This window comes from Vicia villosa, linkage group LG6 (genome assembly GCF_029867415.1).
Source record: "Vicia villosa cultivar HV-30 ecotype Madison, WI linkage group LG6, Vvil1.0, whole genome shotgun sequence".
Classification (NCBI taxonomy): domain Eukaryota; kingdom Viridiplantae; phylum Streptophyta; class Magnoliopsida; order Fabales; family Fabaceae; genus Vicia; species Vicia villosa.
This window is the reverse complement of record NC_081185.1, coordinates 51,594,837-51,613,460: the sequence shown is the minus strand read 5'-3', so window position 1 is coordinate 51,613,460 and position 18,624 is coordinate 51,594,837. Positions and strand designations below refer to the sequence as shown.

The window sequence follows — 18,624 nt, the reverse complement described above, 5'->3', positions numbered from 1 at the left end:
ATTCGAATGGACCTATGCTTCACAACAGGAGAAAACATATCATTGAAGTCGACACCTTCTTTCTGAGTGAAACCCCTTGCAACTAACCTTGCCTTGTATCTTTTCGACGTCACTCCTTCAATTCCTTCCTTAACTTTGAAAATCCATTTACAGCTGACTAACCTTGCCCCATCAGGTTTCTTGATCAGTTCCCAAGTATGATTATCATGAAGAGATTTCATCTCATCATCCATGGCCTTCAGCCATTCAGTCTTATTTCGACTCCTCATAACTTCCTTATAGTCTCTAGGTTCTTCGTCTAGAACCTCACTTGCAGAGATTAAGGCATAAGCTATAAGATCTGCATATCCAAGTCTTTGAGGTGGCTTGATGACTCTTCTCGACCTATCTCTCGACAATAGGTAGTCATCGTCAGTTTCCTCAACTTCAGCATCTTCTGCTTCTTCTTCGACTTCATCTGGGATATGCAATTCAGCATCAACATGCTCCACCTCAACAGGAATCTCTACCTGTTCCAGCTCTTCGTCAGATGTTTCTGTACTTCGACCAACATCATCAGTTTTCTTAAAAGCCATTTCAGCTTCATTGAAAACTACATCTCGACTGGTGATACACCTCCTGTGACCTGGCTCTAGGCACCATAGCCTATAAGCTTTGACTCCTTCAGGGTATCCCATGAACATGCATTTCAGAGCTCTAGGTTCGACCTTGTCTTGCCTAATGTGAGCATAGGCTACGCAGCCAAATACTCTCAGTTTGTCGAGATCTGGTGGATGTCCCGACCAAACTTCTTCAGGTGTCTTCATATCTAACGTTGTCGAAGGACATCTGTTTATCAGATATGTTGCTGTCGAAACAGCCTCAGCCCAGAACACCTTCTTTAACCCCGCACTAGTCAACATGCATCTGACTCTCTCCAAAATAGTTCGATTAAATCTTTCAGCCAAACCATTTTGCTGTGGAGTACCTGCAGTAGTTCTATGCCTTGCAATACCAGAGGCAGCACAAAAACTGTCGAATGCCTCATTGCAAAATTCAAGGCCATTGTCGGTTCTCAACCTCTTGACCTTTCTGCCAGTCTGATTTTCAACCAGAGTCTTCCAACTTTTGAAATTCTCAAAAGTTTCATCCTTAGTCTTCTGGATGAATACCCATAATTTTCTGGAATAATCATCTACTATGGATAGAAAATACCTTGCTCCTGAATGTGATGGACACCTTGCAGGCCCCCAAAGATCAGCATGGATGTAATCAAGGGATCCATGTGTTCTTTGTTTGCCTTTGTTGAACTTCACTCTGCAAGATTTTCCAAGTACACAGGGTTCACAAAACTTCAGCTTTTCGATTTTGTCTCCACCAAGCAGATTTTGTTTCCCTAATTCGACCAGACCCCTTTCACTGACATGGCCCAATCTCATGTGCCAGATTTCTGTTTTCGACAAAGATTTCGTGGATGCAACATTTGTCGAACCACTTACAACTTCAGCCTCAAGGGTATACAAGCCTTGTTTCTTCACGCCTCTCAAGACTTCCTTCGAACCCTTCATGACTCTTAGGATACTTTTCTCTCCTTGGAAAACATATCCTTTCTTGTCGAATTCACCAAGAGAAAGCAGATTTCTCTTCAAATCAGGAACATACCTGACTTCAGTCAACAACCTTATTGACTCATCATGGAGCTTGAATCTCACAGATCCAACACCTGCAATCTTGCAAGCCTTGTTGTTTCCCAGCAATACTGATCCACCATCTTGATCACATAATTCCTCGAACAAGTCTTTGTTTGGAGTCATGTGCCAAGTGCAACCTGAATCCATAATCCACTTCTTCTTAGAGTCACTGCTTGAAACCACAAGAACATCAGATGATTCGAAATCATCTTGAACAATGGCAGCGTTGCCATTATCCTTACCTCCATGATATTTCAAGCGTTCAGGGCACACCTTTCTTGTGTGACCCTCCTTCTTACAATGGTAGCATCGAATGCCAGATGCTTCGCCACTGTAAGTCTTCGACTGACTTTTGCCTTTCTTCTTGTCGAACTTACCATCCTTTCGTAAGAGTTTTCCTTTAACGGCCAAACCTTCGCCAACAGTCGAAGGTTTATGCTCCTTTCGTTCATTCAAGTCCTTAGAGTACAAGGCTGATTGAACTTCTTCAAACGTCAGGGACTCCCTTCCATACAAGAGAGTTTCTTTGAAGTGAGCATGTGATCGAGGCAAAGAACACAATAGTAACAGCGCTTGATCTTCATCATCGATCTTCACATCAATATTTTCAAGATCAAGAATCAGCTTGTTGAACATATCCAACTGCTCAGCCAATACTTTGTCTTCAATCATCTTGAATGAATACAAAGCTTGCTTCAGGTAGAGTCGATTTACCAGCGATTTGGTCATATACAAACTTTCAAGTTTCACCCATAACCCTGATGCCGTCGTCTCCTTTGATACCTGCCGGAGAACCTTATCACCAAGGCTCAACAAAATTGCGCTGTGTGCTTTCTCGATCATATTTGTCTTCTCCGCTGCCGTCAATTCTGCATTCATGGCTGCCTCTCCCTTCAACGCTTCCAAACAACCCTGCTGAACCAGTAGGGCTTTCATCTTCAAGCGCCACAGACCGAAATCATTCACTCCGGTGAACTTTTCAATCTCATACTTTGTTGAAGGCATCTTCTCCACGCTCACCGCACCAATTTGTTGTGAATTCAATGCCAAGAACAAAGTATAAAACAAGGAAGAAGAGGAACACAAGAATTGGTTATAACTGCTATTCTTTTACTTTCTCTTAAAACAAGATTACAAGTTTACAAGAATAACAAATAACCTCTCTCACCCTAAATTAGGATTTGCAGCTTAGCAATGATGAGAGACTAGTATGCTATTTATAATAAAACCTAACATACTAACTAATGGGCTTTTTTCCACAAGACCCATTATACAAGCCAACTTAATAAACAAGCTAACTTAACAAATTAGGGTTTAAACACTAAAACCTAATTTAACATGCTAACAACCCTAGCATCTTCGACACAAGCATGTGAACAACCTTCGACTTCATGCTCAATCCTATCGAACCAAGAAGCTACCTTTCGACCATACTAGAGTTCGATCCAATATCTCACAGATATCGTGATTGTTGAGCATAGCTCAATTAATTTCCATTGCAATGTTTTACTGCAGTACAGTTTGGCTATCAAAAAGAGAATATTTGGATATCATGCAGTTATGAAGCACAGACTCCGACGCAGACGCGGACACTCCAACACCGATATGTTAAAAGCCTAGGACATCGACAATGTTAAATAGGTCATAGTATTTGAATTTCATTTATTCATCTAATATCAAAAGAGATAAAAATATTCTAATCAAAACTAATTATCTTAGAAGACTTTATAAACTATAAATGTCACTGTGTCATATGACAGTATAGGTGAAAGTTAGAGTTTAATGATGCATACATCTTTGTAGGAATGAGACAAAAAGATAAAGAGAAAGTTCTGTTATCCATATCAACACACAATCATCTATTTAAAATCAAAATAAACCCAAAATGGAACTTCATTGAAATACTAAATCTGCACAAAATTAGCCACTTATGCTAATGATGCCAAATTGCCGGTGCATCCTATTCAATAGCTGCCACCATATTTTAGAAGAGTAGTTCATATAATTATGAGGTACAGACATTACTCTTTAATTGAAACTTCACACTCAAGTAACACCTCAACATTTACAACTTTTTTATTTTCCAATTTCAATTTCTGTTAATATCTTTATGGCCATTAATGACTGTATGTCTTAGCAATAACTAGATAAAAATGAAGAGAGAGATAAAGTACTATGATGGTTCCAGGTTACATTGAATTAATTGCTTTTTGGTATCTCTATATTTTAAACCAAACAGACAACTAAATATTACATTGCTTATCTCTAAATCACTTCAAATTCAATCAAAATATATAGTTAAATTACAAGTCAATCAACACTAATTGTAAATACCAAATAAGAATTTCGATATAATGTTTTGCGCTGATCCAAAGTCATTATCTATTCTCTTGTACACATTTCTTTTCCCAGTCCGATTATAGATCACCTAGAAAATCAAATCATAGTTCAGATCAGACCGGTGATAATTTACGAGGTAGCATTCTTTAATTTATGTTTCTTGTTAAACAAGTCATATATTCATCATTAGTACTAACAAAAGATCACTAAACACCCAATCGAACCTGATACATTCTTTAATTTATGTTTCTTGTTAAACAATTCATATATTCATCATTAGTACTAACAAAAAAAATACAACACCTAATCGAACATGATACACCAGAATCTATCCTACTTTTGAAAATAGTCTAAATGTATAATTAATAGCCTAAACTCTTACCAAATATCGCTCCTTTGGAAGAACTTTATCACTCAACAAATATGTCTTTGAGCTCTTTGTACTGTATCGTTTTATCAAGAACACTGTCTTCAAACTTCACAGCACACTTCTCCAACTCATTCTTACCTTGAAAAACAAGTTCAAATAACCGGTCCTTTTTCGCTTGCTTACAATGTTTCACACGAGAACATATTCCTCTTTTTCCAAAAGAACTTATTTGAGAAAAAGCGACGGATGAAGATAGGCTCTGATGCTACACTCAGTTTAGAGGAAGCCCTTCTTCTCTAAGGCCCTAGTGGTTGTTGTTGTTACACTACCATCATCTTCATGCTCCAATTCATCTCTTAATCTTCTTTCTCTTTGAAATCTCACTTTTTTCATCATCACTACTCTTAGTCTTTTTCTTCTTTGAAATTTCACTTTTTTCATATCATCCTGCATCTTTCTCACCATCTCCCCCGCCACTTCCACGTATTTCCGTTAACTGTTGGTGAACATCGGAATAAGATGAACAAATATGAACAACATGAAGATAGAAAAAGAGAGAAAATTGTAACTAACTTTTATTCAATTGATAAAACGGTTACAAGAATGATTTTAGTCTACTCTCATGCTACTAACAATCACAAAACAAATACAGTACATATACAAACCCATATTAGGCCAAACTAATTGAAATCCAACACAAGGCCCAACAAACTAACAACAAATACTTTGAATGTGCAATTACACTTCAACATAAACGGTCTCTCTTTGTCTCATCCACGTAAGAGGAGCAAGATGATGAACCATCTTCATCAGTCTCAGAAACCTGATTCACTTCATTTATGTTGAAATCTTCATCACTTGACTCATTTTCTGCACTTTCATCACAATCTGAATCTTCTTCATCACTTTCACCGGATTCATCTAAACATACAACAGTCGGATTTTCATCAACAGACTCATCGTTTTCTTCGCATTTTGCTTCTTCTTTAGCATCATCATCAATGAAAATAACTGTAGCATCTGGAGGCAACACAAATGGTTGTTTGTTTGCCTTTCTTTTCTTAGAACAAGAGGCAGCAAAACTCATATCATCTTCCTCTTTCTTTCTCTGCTTTGATGATCCATAGAGAGGAGCACTCTTGCTACGAGTTCTACTTGAAACTCCTACCATCATCACAACACAACAACAGTGAGAGAAAGAAAAAAAAATTGGTTTGTGTTTCTCTGTTATGCTACTATATTAAGAAAGAGAAAATAAAAAACATTCGGAAAGTTTGAAATGAAGTATAAAGGTAGGAATGAGATGTTACTAAAAGAAGAATTTAATGAAAAAAGAAACTTATGTTTGATTATAACAAAAACAGACAATAAAACAAAATACAAAAGTTTAATATTGTCCCGCCAAACTAGAACATGGATAGATTTGGTATTTGTTTTTCTTTTTAAAAATAAATACAATTCCATTTATATGGTAGATAAATTAAGATGATTATTATAAATATGAAGTGAAAAGAGATTATTGTATAATAAAAGTATAAGTTTTTTGTAATAGAAAAAAAATACATCATTAGATTTGTTTTAATGGATGTGATGTAATTTGATAAAATAGTAAGAGAATGATATGACATCATAGTTTGTATATATTGAAAGAAAAAAATCATCAATTTGTATGTTAAATAAATAAAAATAAAATAATGGAAGTTTGTATTTGTTGGTCTTATATGTTGAATCAATGATGAGCACGGTAAGAAACGGATTGAACAACTTTATGGAATCAAGATGAGTCCAAAATATTTCTCTAACGGTTACTCCATCCTCGCACGTTCGGTACCTAGATACATTATTGTTATCATCTATAAGTTTCAAAAATTGTTGTATTTCAATTCTATTCTCTCTCAGCGCCTTGTTAGTTTGGTACCGACTATTATACACTTACCTTATATTTGCGATACTTCTAGGTCTTTTACGTTTCAATATATACGATAAATTATTTCTTTGGTTGTTTTACATCTAATCTTGATCTAGGAACGAAAATTGGAATTGATTGTTGATTGATAATGATTCTTTTATTTTAATTCGTGCTTTTAAAAATTCTTACACCATATATTGTTCAGTGGAGAATCAGGAATTGGTGAAATAATTACATGGTAAGAATTTTGAGTTCAAAGGTTACTACTAATGTTGTCATCTTTGTTTAAATTTCCTTTGCATCATGATATTCAGTGCTAGTGATAGAGTAGAGCCTTAGTTGGACTGATTGCGTTTTCTATAGGATCGTGTCTTTTACTCTTTTGTCTACCTACCTCGCTTGTAGATTCAATGACAATATCACTTTGTCTAATTCCATTGCATTCAGACTAGACTCAAAAGTCTTGTCATAAGCTTGCATCACCTAAGAGAGAGCAATGCGCTTGAAAATTGGACGATTTTCCAAAAATAAATTATAGGATTATAATCAAGTGATGTATTGGCGCGATTAAGTACCCGACCCAAGGATTTTGATATTGCAAAGACTTGAATTTGAGTCACACGTTTTGCAAGCAGCCCCAACAGCGCCCACCAAATACCGATTTTGTTCGCCCTAGCAAGATTGCAGAATCACACTATTTTACGTATTGGCTCGGAACCTTGATTCCATTTTGGCATGCTCTATAAGTTACATACCACAGTACAAACTTAGGTATTTGGCAGAATAGACATCACCTCCTATACTAAGTTCACATTAGAAATGTTATAATGAGTCTTTTTTTGCCAAATACAAAATCAGACTTGTCCAACAAGAAAAAGTGACACCTTATACTTTCAAATAACACCTGCAGATTTTAAAACCACAACATTTGGATAACTGTTTTCCAAATGTAAGAGACACTAGTAAGTAGTAGCTCACATCCATTGGATCATAGAAGTAGATATCTAAATTTTTCATTGCATGGGAGAAACTTAAATAACTATCATAGAAGACTTTATAAACTATAAATGTCACAATGTCATATGACAGTATAGGTGAAAATTAGAGTTTAATGATGCATACATGTTTGTTATAATGAGACAAAAAGATAAACAGAAAGTTCTGCTATCCATATCCACACACAATCATCTATTTAAAATCAAAATAAACCCAAAATGGAACTTCATTGAAATACTAAGTCTGCACAAAATTAGCCACTTATGCTAATAATACCAAATTTCCACTGCATCCTATTCAATAGCTGCCACCATATTTTAGAAGAGTAGTTCATATAATTATGAGGTACAGACATTTACAATTTATTTTTTCCAATTTGAATTTCTGTTAATATCTTTATGACCATTAATGACTGTATGTTTCAGCAATAACTACATGAAAATGAAGAGAGATAAAGTACTATGTTGGTTCTAATTATGTGTACAAATTGAGGGTTTTGTGATTACTTTGTGGTCAATTAAGTGCATAAGTGTTAAAAATCAACAGTGATTTTCAAGTAAAATATGCAGTTATCGATATGTTCATTGATGGTGTCAATATAAACAAATTTAATATCAAGAAATATTCTTTTCTACATAGTCTCAAACAAATTGATGTTTAACTTGAATATGCTTTCTTATTCTTTTGTAAGATTAGATTTTTAATTATGCACTGTCATTCATTAGATAGTCTTCAAATTGACACTTCATCCATAATAGTTGTTTACTACAACCCTTTGTTGGATTATATTATACTTCTGCAATTAATAATGCAATTGTTCCTTGTCTTTTGCTTGATCCTGAAATTATATTGTTTCCAAGAAAGTTACAACCACCTCTAGTGACCACATCACTAATGCATGAAATCAGCAACAACAAAAATCATGCCGAGAATCAAACTCGTACAACAAACAAATCAAACAATCTCAAAATCCAACCACACAAATTTACAAGATGATATGCAACTACAAGATTTTATTTGATACTTCGATAGCAAGAAACCGTTTTCGTAGAGATCAACAAGAAAATTCAAACCAGCAGTTCAAGCATCTATGCTTTCATTTGACGATTCACAAATGAAGTGAAAAAACTATAGAAAGGGACACGAGTAAAATATTAGAATTTAACCAAAGACACATCAACAAAAGCTTTAGCAGTAATCAAATCAGGATCACAGAATCGCGTGAATTTACATATTGGCTTGCGATCTTGACTACCATGGTGTTTATATCTTATTTTCGTATGCTTTATCCATTACATACAGATATAACCACGCTGGAAACTTAGCTATTTGGTATCTAACTTACTAAGTCACTTACAAATTAAACATCATCTTCCATAAGTTCTAGAATTTCCAACAGAATCATTTCAAAACCTTTCTAGTAGTCAAGTCTTTCATTAAATCCTGTATACAAGTTTTAGACGTGGGAGAGAATTTTACACAGCGGATAACAAGAACATAGCATCAACGAGCGGACACCATGACCTCATTAAAAACACAATTCTTTATGCAAAGTTATCTTACATTTGATCTATCCATTAAGTCATAAGGTACATCTGATGCTAGGAAATAATAAAGCAACCAGAAACTAAGAAAAAACCGCCCCGCGTGGAAAGTACCAAATCAATGAATCTTCACCTCAATGGATACCTCGTATATATTAAGTTCACATTAGATATATGTTGGCGAAAATAAACTTACACTTTCAAATACATGGTTCTTATGGGTGAAATAACACCTGCAGTCAGGCACAAGATTCTAAAACCACAACATTTTAATTACTGTTTCCGAATATAAGAGACACTATTTAGTAGTAGCTCACATCCATTGGATGATAGAAATAGATATCTAAATTTTTCATTGGCATAGAAGAAACTTAAATAATTATCACAGAACACTTTATAAACTATAAATGTCACTGTGTCAGATGACAGTATAGGTGAAAATTAGACTTTATTGATGCAGGCATGTTTGTAATAATGAGACAACAAGATAAACAGAAAGTCCTGTTATCCATATCAACACACAAACATATATTTAAAATCAAAATAAACCCAAAATGGAATTTCATTGAAATACTAACTCTGCACAAAATTAGCCACTTATGCTAATGATGCCAAATTGCCACTGCATCCTATTCAATAGCTTCCACCATATTTTAGAAGAGTAGTTCATATAATTATGAGGTACTAACATTACTATCAGTAAGTCTTTAATTGAAACTTCAGACTCAAGTAATGCCTCAACATTTACAACTTTTTTTACTTTCCAATTTCAATTTCTGTTAATATCTTATGACCATTAATGACTGTATGTCTTAGAAATAACTAGATAAAAATGAAGAGAGAGATAAAGTACTATGAAGGTTCCAGGTTACATTGAATTGCTTATGGTATCTCTATATTTTAAACCAAACAGACAACTAAAAATTACATTGCTTATCTCTAAATCACTTCAAATTCAATCAAAATATATAATTAAATTACAAGTCAATCAACACAAATTGTAAATACCAAATAAGAATTTCAATATGAAGACTTAGGAGTATTGAAATACTTCCTAGATTTTGAAGTAGCTAGAACCCAAAATGGTATATATGTTTGCTAAAGAAAGTATACCTTAGATTTAATATATGATGCAAGACTTATTGGAGGCAAGCCTTGCACTACACCAATGCAGCCTCATCTGCAACTTCACAAAACCTATGGCCAGCCTCTATCTGAACCTACTACATACAGGAGACTAGTTGGCAGATTATTGTATCTCACTCACTCTTGGTTTGAGATAGCTTATGCAGTAAGTAAACTCAGTCAGCTCCTACTGATTGGGGGGGGGGGGGGGGGGGGGGGGGGGCAATGTCTCAACACTAGAAGGTCAACAACAGGCATATGTTTCTTCCTTGGCAAGTCATGGAAAAGCAAGAAACAGACTGTAATATCTCGATCATCTTCAGAGGCAAAGTATAGAGCATTGGCCCAATCAACTTGTGAAGGTCAATGGCTTCTCTACTTGCTCAATAACTTTCAGATATCACATAAAATGCCCATCATCATCTATTGTGATAATAAATTTGCCTAGCCATAGCTGCCAATCTCGTGTTCCATGAAAGAACAAAGCATGTAGAAATTTTTACAAATTCATTACACCCGGTTACATTCAACAATCTTCAAGCCAAGCTAGGAATTAATGACATAGGTGTTAAGTATAATGAGAAGAAAGAGAAAGTAGTTGAACTTGGGATATAGAGATTCACAACTGTAAATAACCAACTTGAAGGTAGTTATCAATTGGTTATGAGTTAGTTGAGTTACTTGATATATAAGTAACAAGTAACTCATCACCCTTGTATCAAACCAGATTTTGAGTAATGAAAAACTTGTATACCATTTATCCTTTCTTCATCTCAATGCTTGTTCTTGTTTAGTTTGAGTTTTAACAGGTGGTTCAAAAAGATAGAGTTAGAATTCCGTTGCAGCAATCTCCTAATAAAGAGGAATGATTTATAGAGTGGTGGAAGTTCCTACAATATCTGTTCTAAGGTTTCCTCTAAGCAACATTACCAAAGACGTTCCTTGGGAATTATGGAGAAGTTTGAACTTGTACAAGTTTACTGCCAATATCAATATTTTACAAAGAGTCCAAAGACCCGTGCGTGTTTCCTAGGACTATAGAGAGTGTTTTTAAGAAGATTGGTTTTGTCTTCCAAAAAACGGTAGCAGTGTAGTTTATTACCTAGTTGCCTTTCATCTCTGTGTGATTCTTATTTATTAAGTGTTATCTCTTGCTATGCAATGTTTTACTGCAATACAGTTTGGCTATCAAAAAAATAATATTTGGATATCATGCAGTCACCAATTTGGTCTTGACGCTGTCCCAACCACGCCCACCAAATCACTAGCAAGATTGCAGAATTGCACTATTTTACACTTTGGCTCGCAATCTTGACTTCTATTTTGGTATGCTCTATTAGTTACATACAGTTATAATATAACCACACTACAAGCTAAGCTATTTGGTAGAGATCAGCAAGCAAATTCAAACCAGCAGTTCAAGCATCTATGCTTTCACTTGAAGATACACAAATGAAGTGAAAAAACTATAGAAAGGGACACGAGTAAAATATTAGAATTTAACCAAAGGCACATCAACAAAAGCTTTAGCAGTAATCAAATCAAGATCGCAGAATCGCATGATTTTACATATTGGCTCGCAATCTTGACTACCATGGTGTTTATATCTTCCATAAGCTACAGAATTTCCAACCGAATCATTCCAATACCTTTCTAGTACTCAAATATTTCATTAAATTCTATATACGGGTTTTAGACACGGGAGAGAATTTACAAAGCAGATAAACTATGAAATGTCATTCACTTATATGACAGTATAGGTGAAATTAGCCCAAAATTAGCCACTAATGTGAATCATGTCAAATTGCCAATACATCCTATTCAATAGCTGTCACCATTTTAGAAATAACTAGATAAAAATGAAGAGAGAGAGAGAGAGAGAGAGAGAGAGAGAGAGAGAGAGAGAGAGAGAGAGAGAGAGAGAGAGAGAGAGAGATAAAGTACTATGATGGTTCCAGGTTACAATGAATTGCTTCTGTATCTCTATATCTTAAACCAAACAGACAACTACATATTACATTGCTTATCCCTAAATCACTTCAAATTCAATCAAAATATATAGTTAAATTACAAGTCAATCAACACTAATTGTAAATACCAAATAAGAATTTCAATATCATGTTTTGTGCTGATCCAAAATCAGTACCTATGCTCTTGCACACATTTCTTTTCCCAGTCAGATTATAGATCCCCTGGAAAATCAAGAATCATAATTTAGATCAGATCTCAGTGATAATTTTCGTTTTTTGTTAAACAAGTATTTTATTCATCATTAGTACTAAAAAAATAAACACAAAACTCCTAATTGATCTTATACACCAGAATTTATCTTGCTTTTGAATAATTAATAGCCAAAACTCTTACCAAATATTGCTCATTTGGCTGAACTTTCTCATTCAACAAACATGTCTTTGAGCTCTTTGTGCTGTATCATTTTCTCAAGAATACTGTCTTCAAATTTCACACCACTCTTCTCCAACTCATCATTACCATTATTCTTAGCTTGAAAAACAAGTTCAGATAACCGATCCTTTTCCGCCTGCTTACAATGTTTCACGCACTCGGTAGTCCCGTCAATGAGCAGATGGTACGTGTATACAACCCTCTTCTGTCCAATCCGATAGGCTCTGCTGATAGCCTGTCGTTTGACCGACGGATTCCATACAACATCCAGAAGCACAACTCTCGACGCTCCAACTAAGCTGATTCCCTCGGAATTTGCTTTTACCGATGCAAGTAGAATCTTAGCTTGACAATTTGCACCATTGAAGTTATGGATAAGGGATTGTTTTCCCTTAAGATCAACCTCTCCATCCAAGAACAGCATTTCCTTCCCTTCTGTCCAATTACAGGCCAAGCTTAATTGTTCTATAATTAAGCGTAACGGTTTGATGAATTGACTGAACACGAGCACTTTCTCATTTGCAGCATCACAGAGTCTAACAAACTCCACCAAAAACTTTGTTTTCACACCTCTGTAGGGATCCAATCTGACCTTTTCTAGCATGACCTTGTCGAGAACAGATTCCTCTTTTTCCAAAAGCTCGCATTCGAGAAAAAGTGACGGATGAATGGATGCCATTGTCAGCTTATGCTCAAAGGTGAATGTACCCTGAGAACTTTGAATGCTCTCAATAGTTTGCTTCTGCAAACTATCCGCTTTCAATCTCAGCACACGATTCCTTATCCCGGGAAGCTTCTTTTCAAGGATTGCTCCTTTGTGAACATGCACTAAGGGATCCATATGCAATTTTAGCTGCTTGATCTTATCATCAGAACCTGAATCCGGTTTCCAACTCCATTCTTTCGTTGCTTTTTTCTGTTCCGGCTTCTGGCAAAACTTTTTCAGCTCATCCGGTAATGTGCTAGGAAAAGAAGGCTTCACTAAGCTCAAAGTGTTATACAGCTCCAAGAAATTGTTCTGGAAAGGAGTTCCCGAAAGAATAATTCGCTTCTTTGTATGACTCTTTGACAACTCCTTCCATATACCACTTTTCTTATTTCTCGGAGTGTGACCTTCATCTAGCACGAGTAAACCCGGTTTCTCACGCAAAACATTTCCCATAATTTCGTGTTTTTTGTTTTTCTTGTCATGAGATCCTCCTCCTCCGGCTAGCTTCTCGTACAAACTGTAACTGATTCCTAGGATGCTCCTTTCTTTGTTCCACGAAATCAGTTTCGCCATCCGGGTTGTATCCCCGCTATTAGACCGACTAACCAAATTAAGGGCATCAACATGCTCTTTACCAGATAACTCAAGATTGCTCAAATTATGAAATGGAAATCCAATGTCCCATTTTTTGAACTCCTCCTCCCAAGTAAGCAACAAACTCGCTGGAGCAACTATAACAGGCAAGCATTTTGGGAAAACTCTCAGATAAGTCGCGAGAAAGACTATAGTGAGCCTAGTCTTTCCAGTTCCAGGAGCGTGCGACATAATGCAGCCACCCTCGCGTTGAGGATCTGCATTCTTTAACTTGTTAAGCTCAATGCTTCCAGCCAAGTTTTTCCAGATGAATTCGAAGCCTTCTTGTTGGTGAGGATACAAGGTCTTCTTGACATCAGGTATCAGCTCCCAAACAGTGCCTTGATCATGAAAGCTGAAATTGGACTGATCTGAATAATTATCAGAAAGTTTGAACTGTGATCCATCAAAATGTGAGACATTTACATTATCAAATGCAGCTCTTTTTCTAGAACCCTCATTGGGAAATTTATCCACCTGTGTTCCATGTGCAATTCAAGAATGCAAAAGTCAGTGCATCTTATCATCAAACCATGCTTATCATGGTGTAGCAGATAATGCAAAAGTTAGTTTACATAAATCAACAAGAAACTGTGCTTACTACTTGTTCGGAGACGTAGCGTATCTCAGTTTCGACCCAACGGCATAATCTGCAGTATACCCCAATCTCCTCGTCGAGACGAAGATCGTGCTCACATCTAGTGGATGGATTTCCCAAATTTTCATGAGTAGTTTCATATTTTCCAATCTGCAGATTGTAAACAATTTATACAAAAATTAAATTCAGCTTAAGGAATAGTCCTAAAGTTCAGAAATCAAACTTAAAAATGCAAAGTTCAAACGTAAAGAGAAGGATTACCATAGATTCGGCTTCGATTTCTCTCAGTGATCTCTCCATTTCATCCCATAACTTAGCCACCTCCTCCTCCTCCTTCGACTTCTGCACTACTTCCTTCTTTTTAAGATTCCATATCAACGGACGTGTCTCCACAGAAGCCGACGGTGGCCGTGTTTCGGGACGATTAACATCATCATTCTTCACCTCGAATGGAGTTGAATCATTCTTAACTGTATTATCCTTGTCTCCCCAGTAGAATTCAGCAAGGAGTTCGAATAAACGCAACTCCTTCCGCATAAAAAGTGTGCTTTTGCCCCTCTGATTCAAACCTTTGTTTGCAGCAACTGTTTCTTTTTTCTTGTCACTTTGGATGCTGGCTTTACCTTTATCATCTCTTCCTTTGTTTGCAGCAACTGTTTCCTTTTTCTTGTCATGCTGCATGCTGGCTTTACCTTTATCATCACTTCCTTTCTTCTTGATCACCGTCTCTTCTGTTTCAATCTTCGTAACACTTGCTTCACCGTCACCTACACCTCGAACATTCTGTTCTTTTCCTTCATTAGGATCCAAATCCAAACTTTCATTATGCTTAACTCTACCTTTGCCTTTGGATTTGAACACATTTACATCAGAGACATTTTTTTCCTTTTTTCTCTCCGACGCTACATTCAGTTTAGAGGAAGAACAACAACCCTCCGTTGGATCAAAATCACCCTTCTTCTCTAAGACCCTAGTAGTTGTTGTTGCTACACTACCATCATCTTCATCCTCCGATTTATCATCACTACTCAGTATTTTTTTCTTCTTTGGAATCTCATTTTCTTCATCATCACTACCCTTAATCTTTTTCTTCTTTGAAATCTCACTTTCTTCACCATCACTAAGTATTTTTTTCTTCTTTGAAATCTCATTTTCTTCACCATCACTACTCAGTATTTTTTTCTTCTTTGAAATCTCATTTTCTTCACCATCACTACTCAGTATTTTTTTCTTCTTTGGAATCTCATTTTCTTCACCATCACTACTCTTAATCTTTTTCTTCTTCGAAATTTCACTTTCTTCACCTTGACTACTCTTAATCTTTTTCCTCTTTGAAATATTTTTCTTCTCAGAAATCTCACTATTTTCATCATCCATTACCTTTCTCACCATCTCCCCCACCACTTCCAGATATTTCCGTGAACTATCTCTCTTTATCTCATTCACGTAAGCAGAGCAAGATGATGATGAACCATCTTCATCACTCTCTGAAACCTCACTCACTTCATTTACGCTAAAATCTTCATCACTTGACTCATTTTCTTCACTATCATCACAATCTGAATCTTCTTCATCACTTTCACCGGATTCATCTAAACGTATAACAGTCGGCTTTTCATCAACAAACCCACCGTTTTCTTCACTTTCTTCTTCTTCTTTAACATCATCATCAATGAAAATAACTTTAGCATCTGAAGGCAACACAAACGGTTCGTTCTTTCCCTTTCTTTTCTTAGAACCAGAGGCAGCAAAACTCATATCATCTTCCTCTTTCTTTATCCGCTTTGACGACCGGCTAAGAGAAAGACTACCATACGAAGGAACATTCTTGCTACGAGTTCTACTTGAAACTCCTACCATCATCACAACACTACAACAGTGAGATAAGAAGAAAAAAACGTTGGCTTTGTGTTAGCTTTTGTGTTGTTTGAATGCGTGTTCTCTGGTTTGTGTTAATGGTTGTGTTTCTGTGTTACTAACCGAGAGAGAAAGAAGGAAAAATGAAGAGCGTAAAGATAGCAACGTGATGTAATAGCATGCTAAAAGAAGAACTAAATGAAAAAAGAAACTTAAGTTGGATTTTAACAAAAACGGACAGTAAAACAAAATGCAAAAGTGTGATGGTTTCCCGCCAAACTAATATGAATATGTTCGGTATATTTTTTTTTAAATAAATACATTTCAAATCTATATATTCCAAAATTGGTAGATAAATTAAAATAATTATAATAAATGTGAACTGAAAAGAGATTAATAGTATAAGATATGTTTAAGTTTTTGTACCATGAAAAAACACATCAGTTATATTTGATTTGAATAGATGTGAATTTTTTTTATTGATTTTAATCATTTATAAACTAAATTAATAGAATAGTGATACTTAAAGGCTAAATTAGATATTAATTTAATTTTTTTATCTAAGAAGAGAAGTTATTACAAATTTGTATTTTTTAGGAAGGCGCCTTAATTTAATTTTAACTTTTAATTTAAAAATATATTATTTATTTTCTTGGTTGTTAGGTAAATCGAAGAAAATATTTCTCATATACAAGCTTCGATTTTTAGTAGTTATAATTTTGTGTTTTATTTATAATTAAAATAATAGGGTTCTTTTTTATTTTATTATTATAAATAAATAAATTTTTACCTCGTCTACTTGGTAAAACTAAAAGGAAAAGTGATGTTGTAGAGCACAAAAGTAAGTTTCATAATTATCGTATCCATAAATTTTGGTAGTTTCAAAAACCATTCAATAGTATTTAAGATTTCAAGTAGGGAAGGATTTTATATTTGTTTTGCGTGAAAATAAATTACATAAAATAAATGACAGAAAGTAAAATGCAGATTTCGGTGTGAATAGTAAGAAAATTTATTAGGGATAGATTTCGTCATTACGTATATATAATGCATAACCATGGGTCAGTAATATGATCATCTACTCAGCTATTAATATTACCAATTGTTGCTCTCATTCGTATCACATGTCGATCTCAACATCGTGAGATCAGTGCATTATCAAATAGTTGTATCTCCTATCGGTCTCAATGTCTTAAGATCAGTTAGTTATCTGGAAGGTGTCCCTAGCTGCCTTTCCTTGCTAAGCGCACCACCTTCGCACTTAACGTATAAACCCTTGTTTCACCATGAAGTACTTGAACCTAGAAGTGTCATATGGCCTCGTAAGCTTGCCTAGCACACCTAAATCATGGCTTTAGGAACCTTGTTTTTTAGGGTTTTCTCTGGTTGGTCTTTGCATGGTCAATCATGGTTTTCCAGTCCTTTTTACCTATTTTTAGTTGATACAAGCTAGAAAAGTCTAAATAGGTGTTTTATCTCTTTTCATATAAATTGGGAGGAGGTTATATTGATTGCTTGTAAAATAAATTAATAAGTGCCTATGTATTTTACTTATATTTGGAATTTATCAACTCTACCCAACTTATCTTTTTGTTCATCCTCAAACAAAATCAATCAAATGGTTCTGAAATAATTTGAATGCATGTTTCACCAAAAGGTTTGACTGACTCAAGTCAAGAATTTTGAAACTATTTTTATGGCATGGTATTCTTTCAAATGCAAGTTCATAATCAATATAATGATTATCCATAAACAGTAGCATGAAGATGAATAATTTGTTTGACCAAAGTAAGATTTTAATACATTTCTATATCAATAGTTAATCATTCATCTAAATCATGGTTTCATTAAGTATCTCTTAATGGTTAGTGTTTCTTTCAAAAAATAGACAATCCATGAATTATAGAAACACTTTGCATTTCATCTAAACAGTATCACAAGATATATCATCAATCATGGATCACTAAAGTCTTTTTGTTGATTGTAACTTGGGTGGGATTACAAAAAAATTGGTTTTTCTTTGGATTCAAGAGCTTAAAGATAAGAGAGCATAAAGCATTTCTTTCAAAAACATCGTTTTTCTTTAGGTCCACTTTTTTACAACCTTTTGGTGATTTTTCTTTTGTATGCTTAACTTTTAATTTTTTATTTGTTTTTGTCAAAGCATTTTTCTATTTTCTTTTATTTCACGAGTACTACTTGATTTTTATTTTTCAAAATATTTCCTTTTCTTTTTCTATCCAACTTTTGATTTTTCAATACCCTTTCTTTTATGTGTTCTCTTATCCTAAATATAAGGTGATAAATATTTTTTTTCTTTTAAATCGACTAAGGATTGTAACATTTGAAAAAAAAACAAAAAAAAACTCATTATAAGGCTCGAAGGGGCTTGTCAAAGGATTCACACCCTTACATGGTAGAGTTTTTAGGTCAAGTAGTTTTTGACTCAATAACAAGCAATGCCTTGATC

At 34.9% G+C, this 18,624-nt stretch overlaps 1 protein-coding gene across 1 annotated transcript; it reads right to left on the bottom strand.

Moving 5' to 3' along the window:
- Nucleotides 1-11,904: 11,904 nt before the first annotated feature.
- LOC131611515 (SNF2 domain-containing protein CLASSY 3-like) lies at nucleotides 11,905-16,285 on the bottom strand. The gene is made up of 4 exons (XM_058883512.1): nucleotides 14,559-16,285; nucleotides 14,301-14,447; nucleotides 12,319-14,176; nucleotides 11,905-12,146 (listed from the first exon to the last, which is right to left on the bottom strand). The coding sequence occupies exons 1-3, from the start codon at nucleotides 16,158-16,160 to the stop codon at nucleotides 12,347-12,349; spliced, it is 3,579 nt and encodes a 1,192-aa protein (XP_058739495.1). The 5' UTR covers nucleotides 16,161-16,285; the 3' UTR covers nucleotides 11,905-12,146; nucleotides 12,319-12,346.
- Between the last annotated feature and the right edge of the window lie 2,339 nt (nucleotides 16,286-18,624).

Excerpts from the sequence above, each read along its gene's own strand:
- LOC131611515 (XM_058883512.1), bottom strand. The coding sequence starts at position 16,160 with ATGATGGTAGGAGTTTCAAGTAGAACTCGTAGCAAGAATGTTCCTTCG. Across the intron at positions 14,448-14,558 it reads AAATCGAAGCCGAATCTATG|ATTGGAAAATATGAAACTAC; the intron begins GTAATCCTTCTC and ends TACAATCTGCAG. Across the intron at positions 14,177-14,300 it reads GCTACGTCTCCGAACAAGTA|GTGGATAAATTTCCCAATGA; the intron begins GTAAGCACAGTT and ends CATGGAACACAG.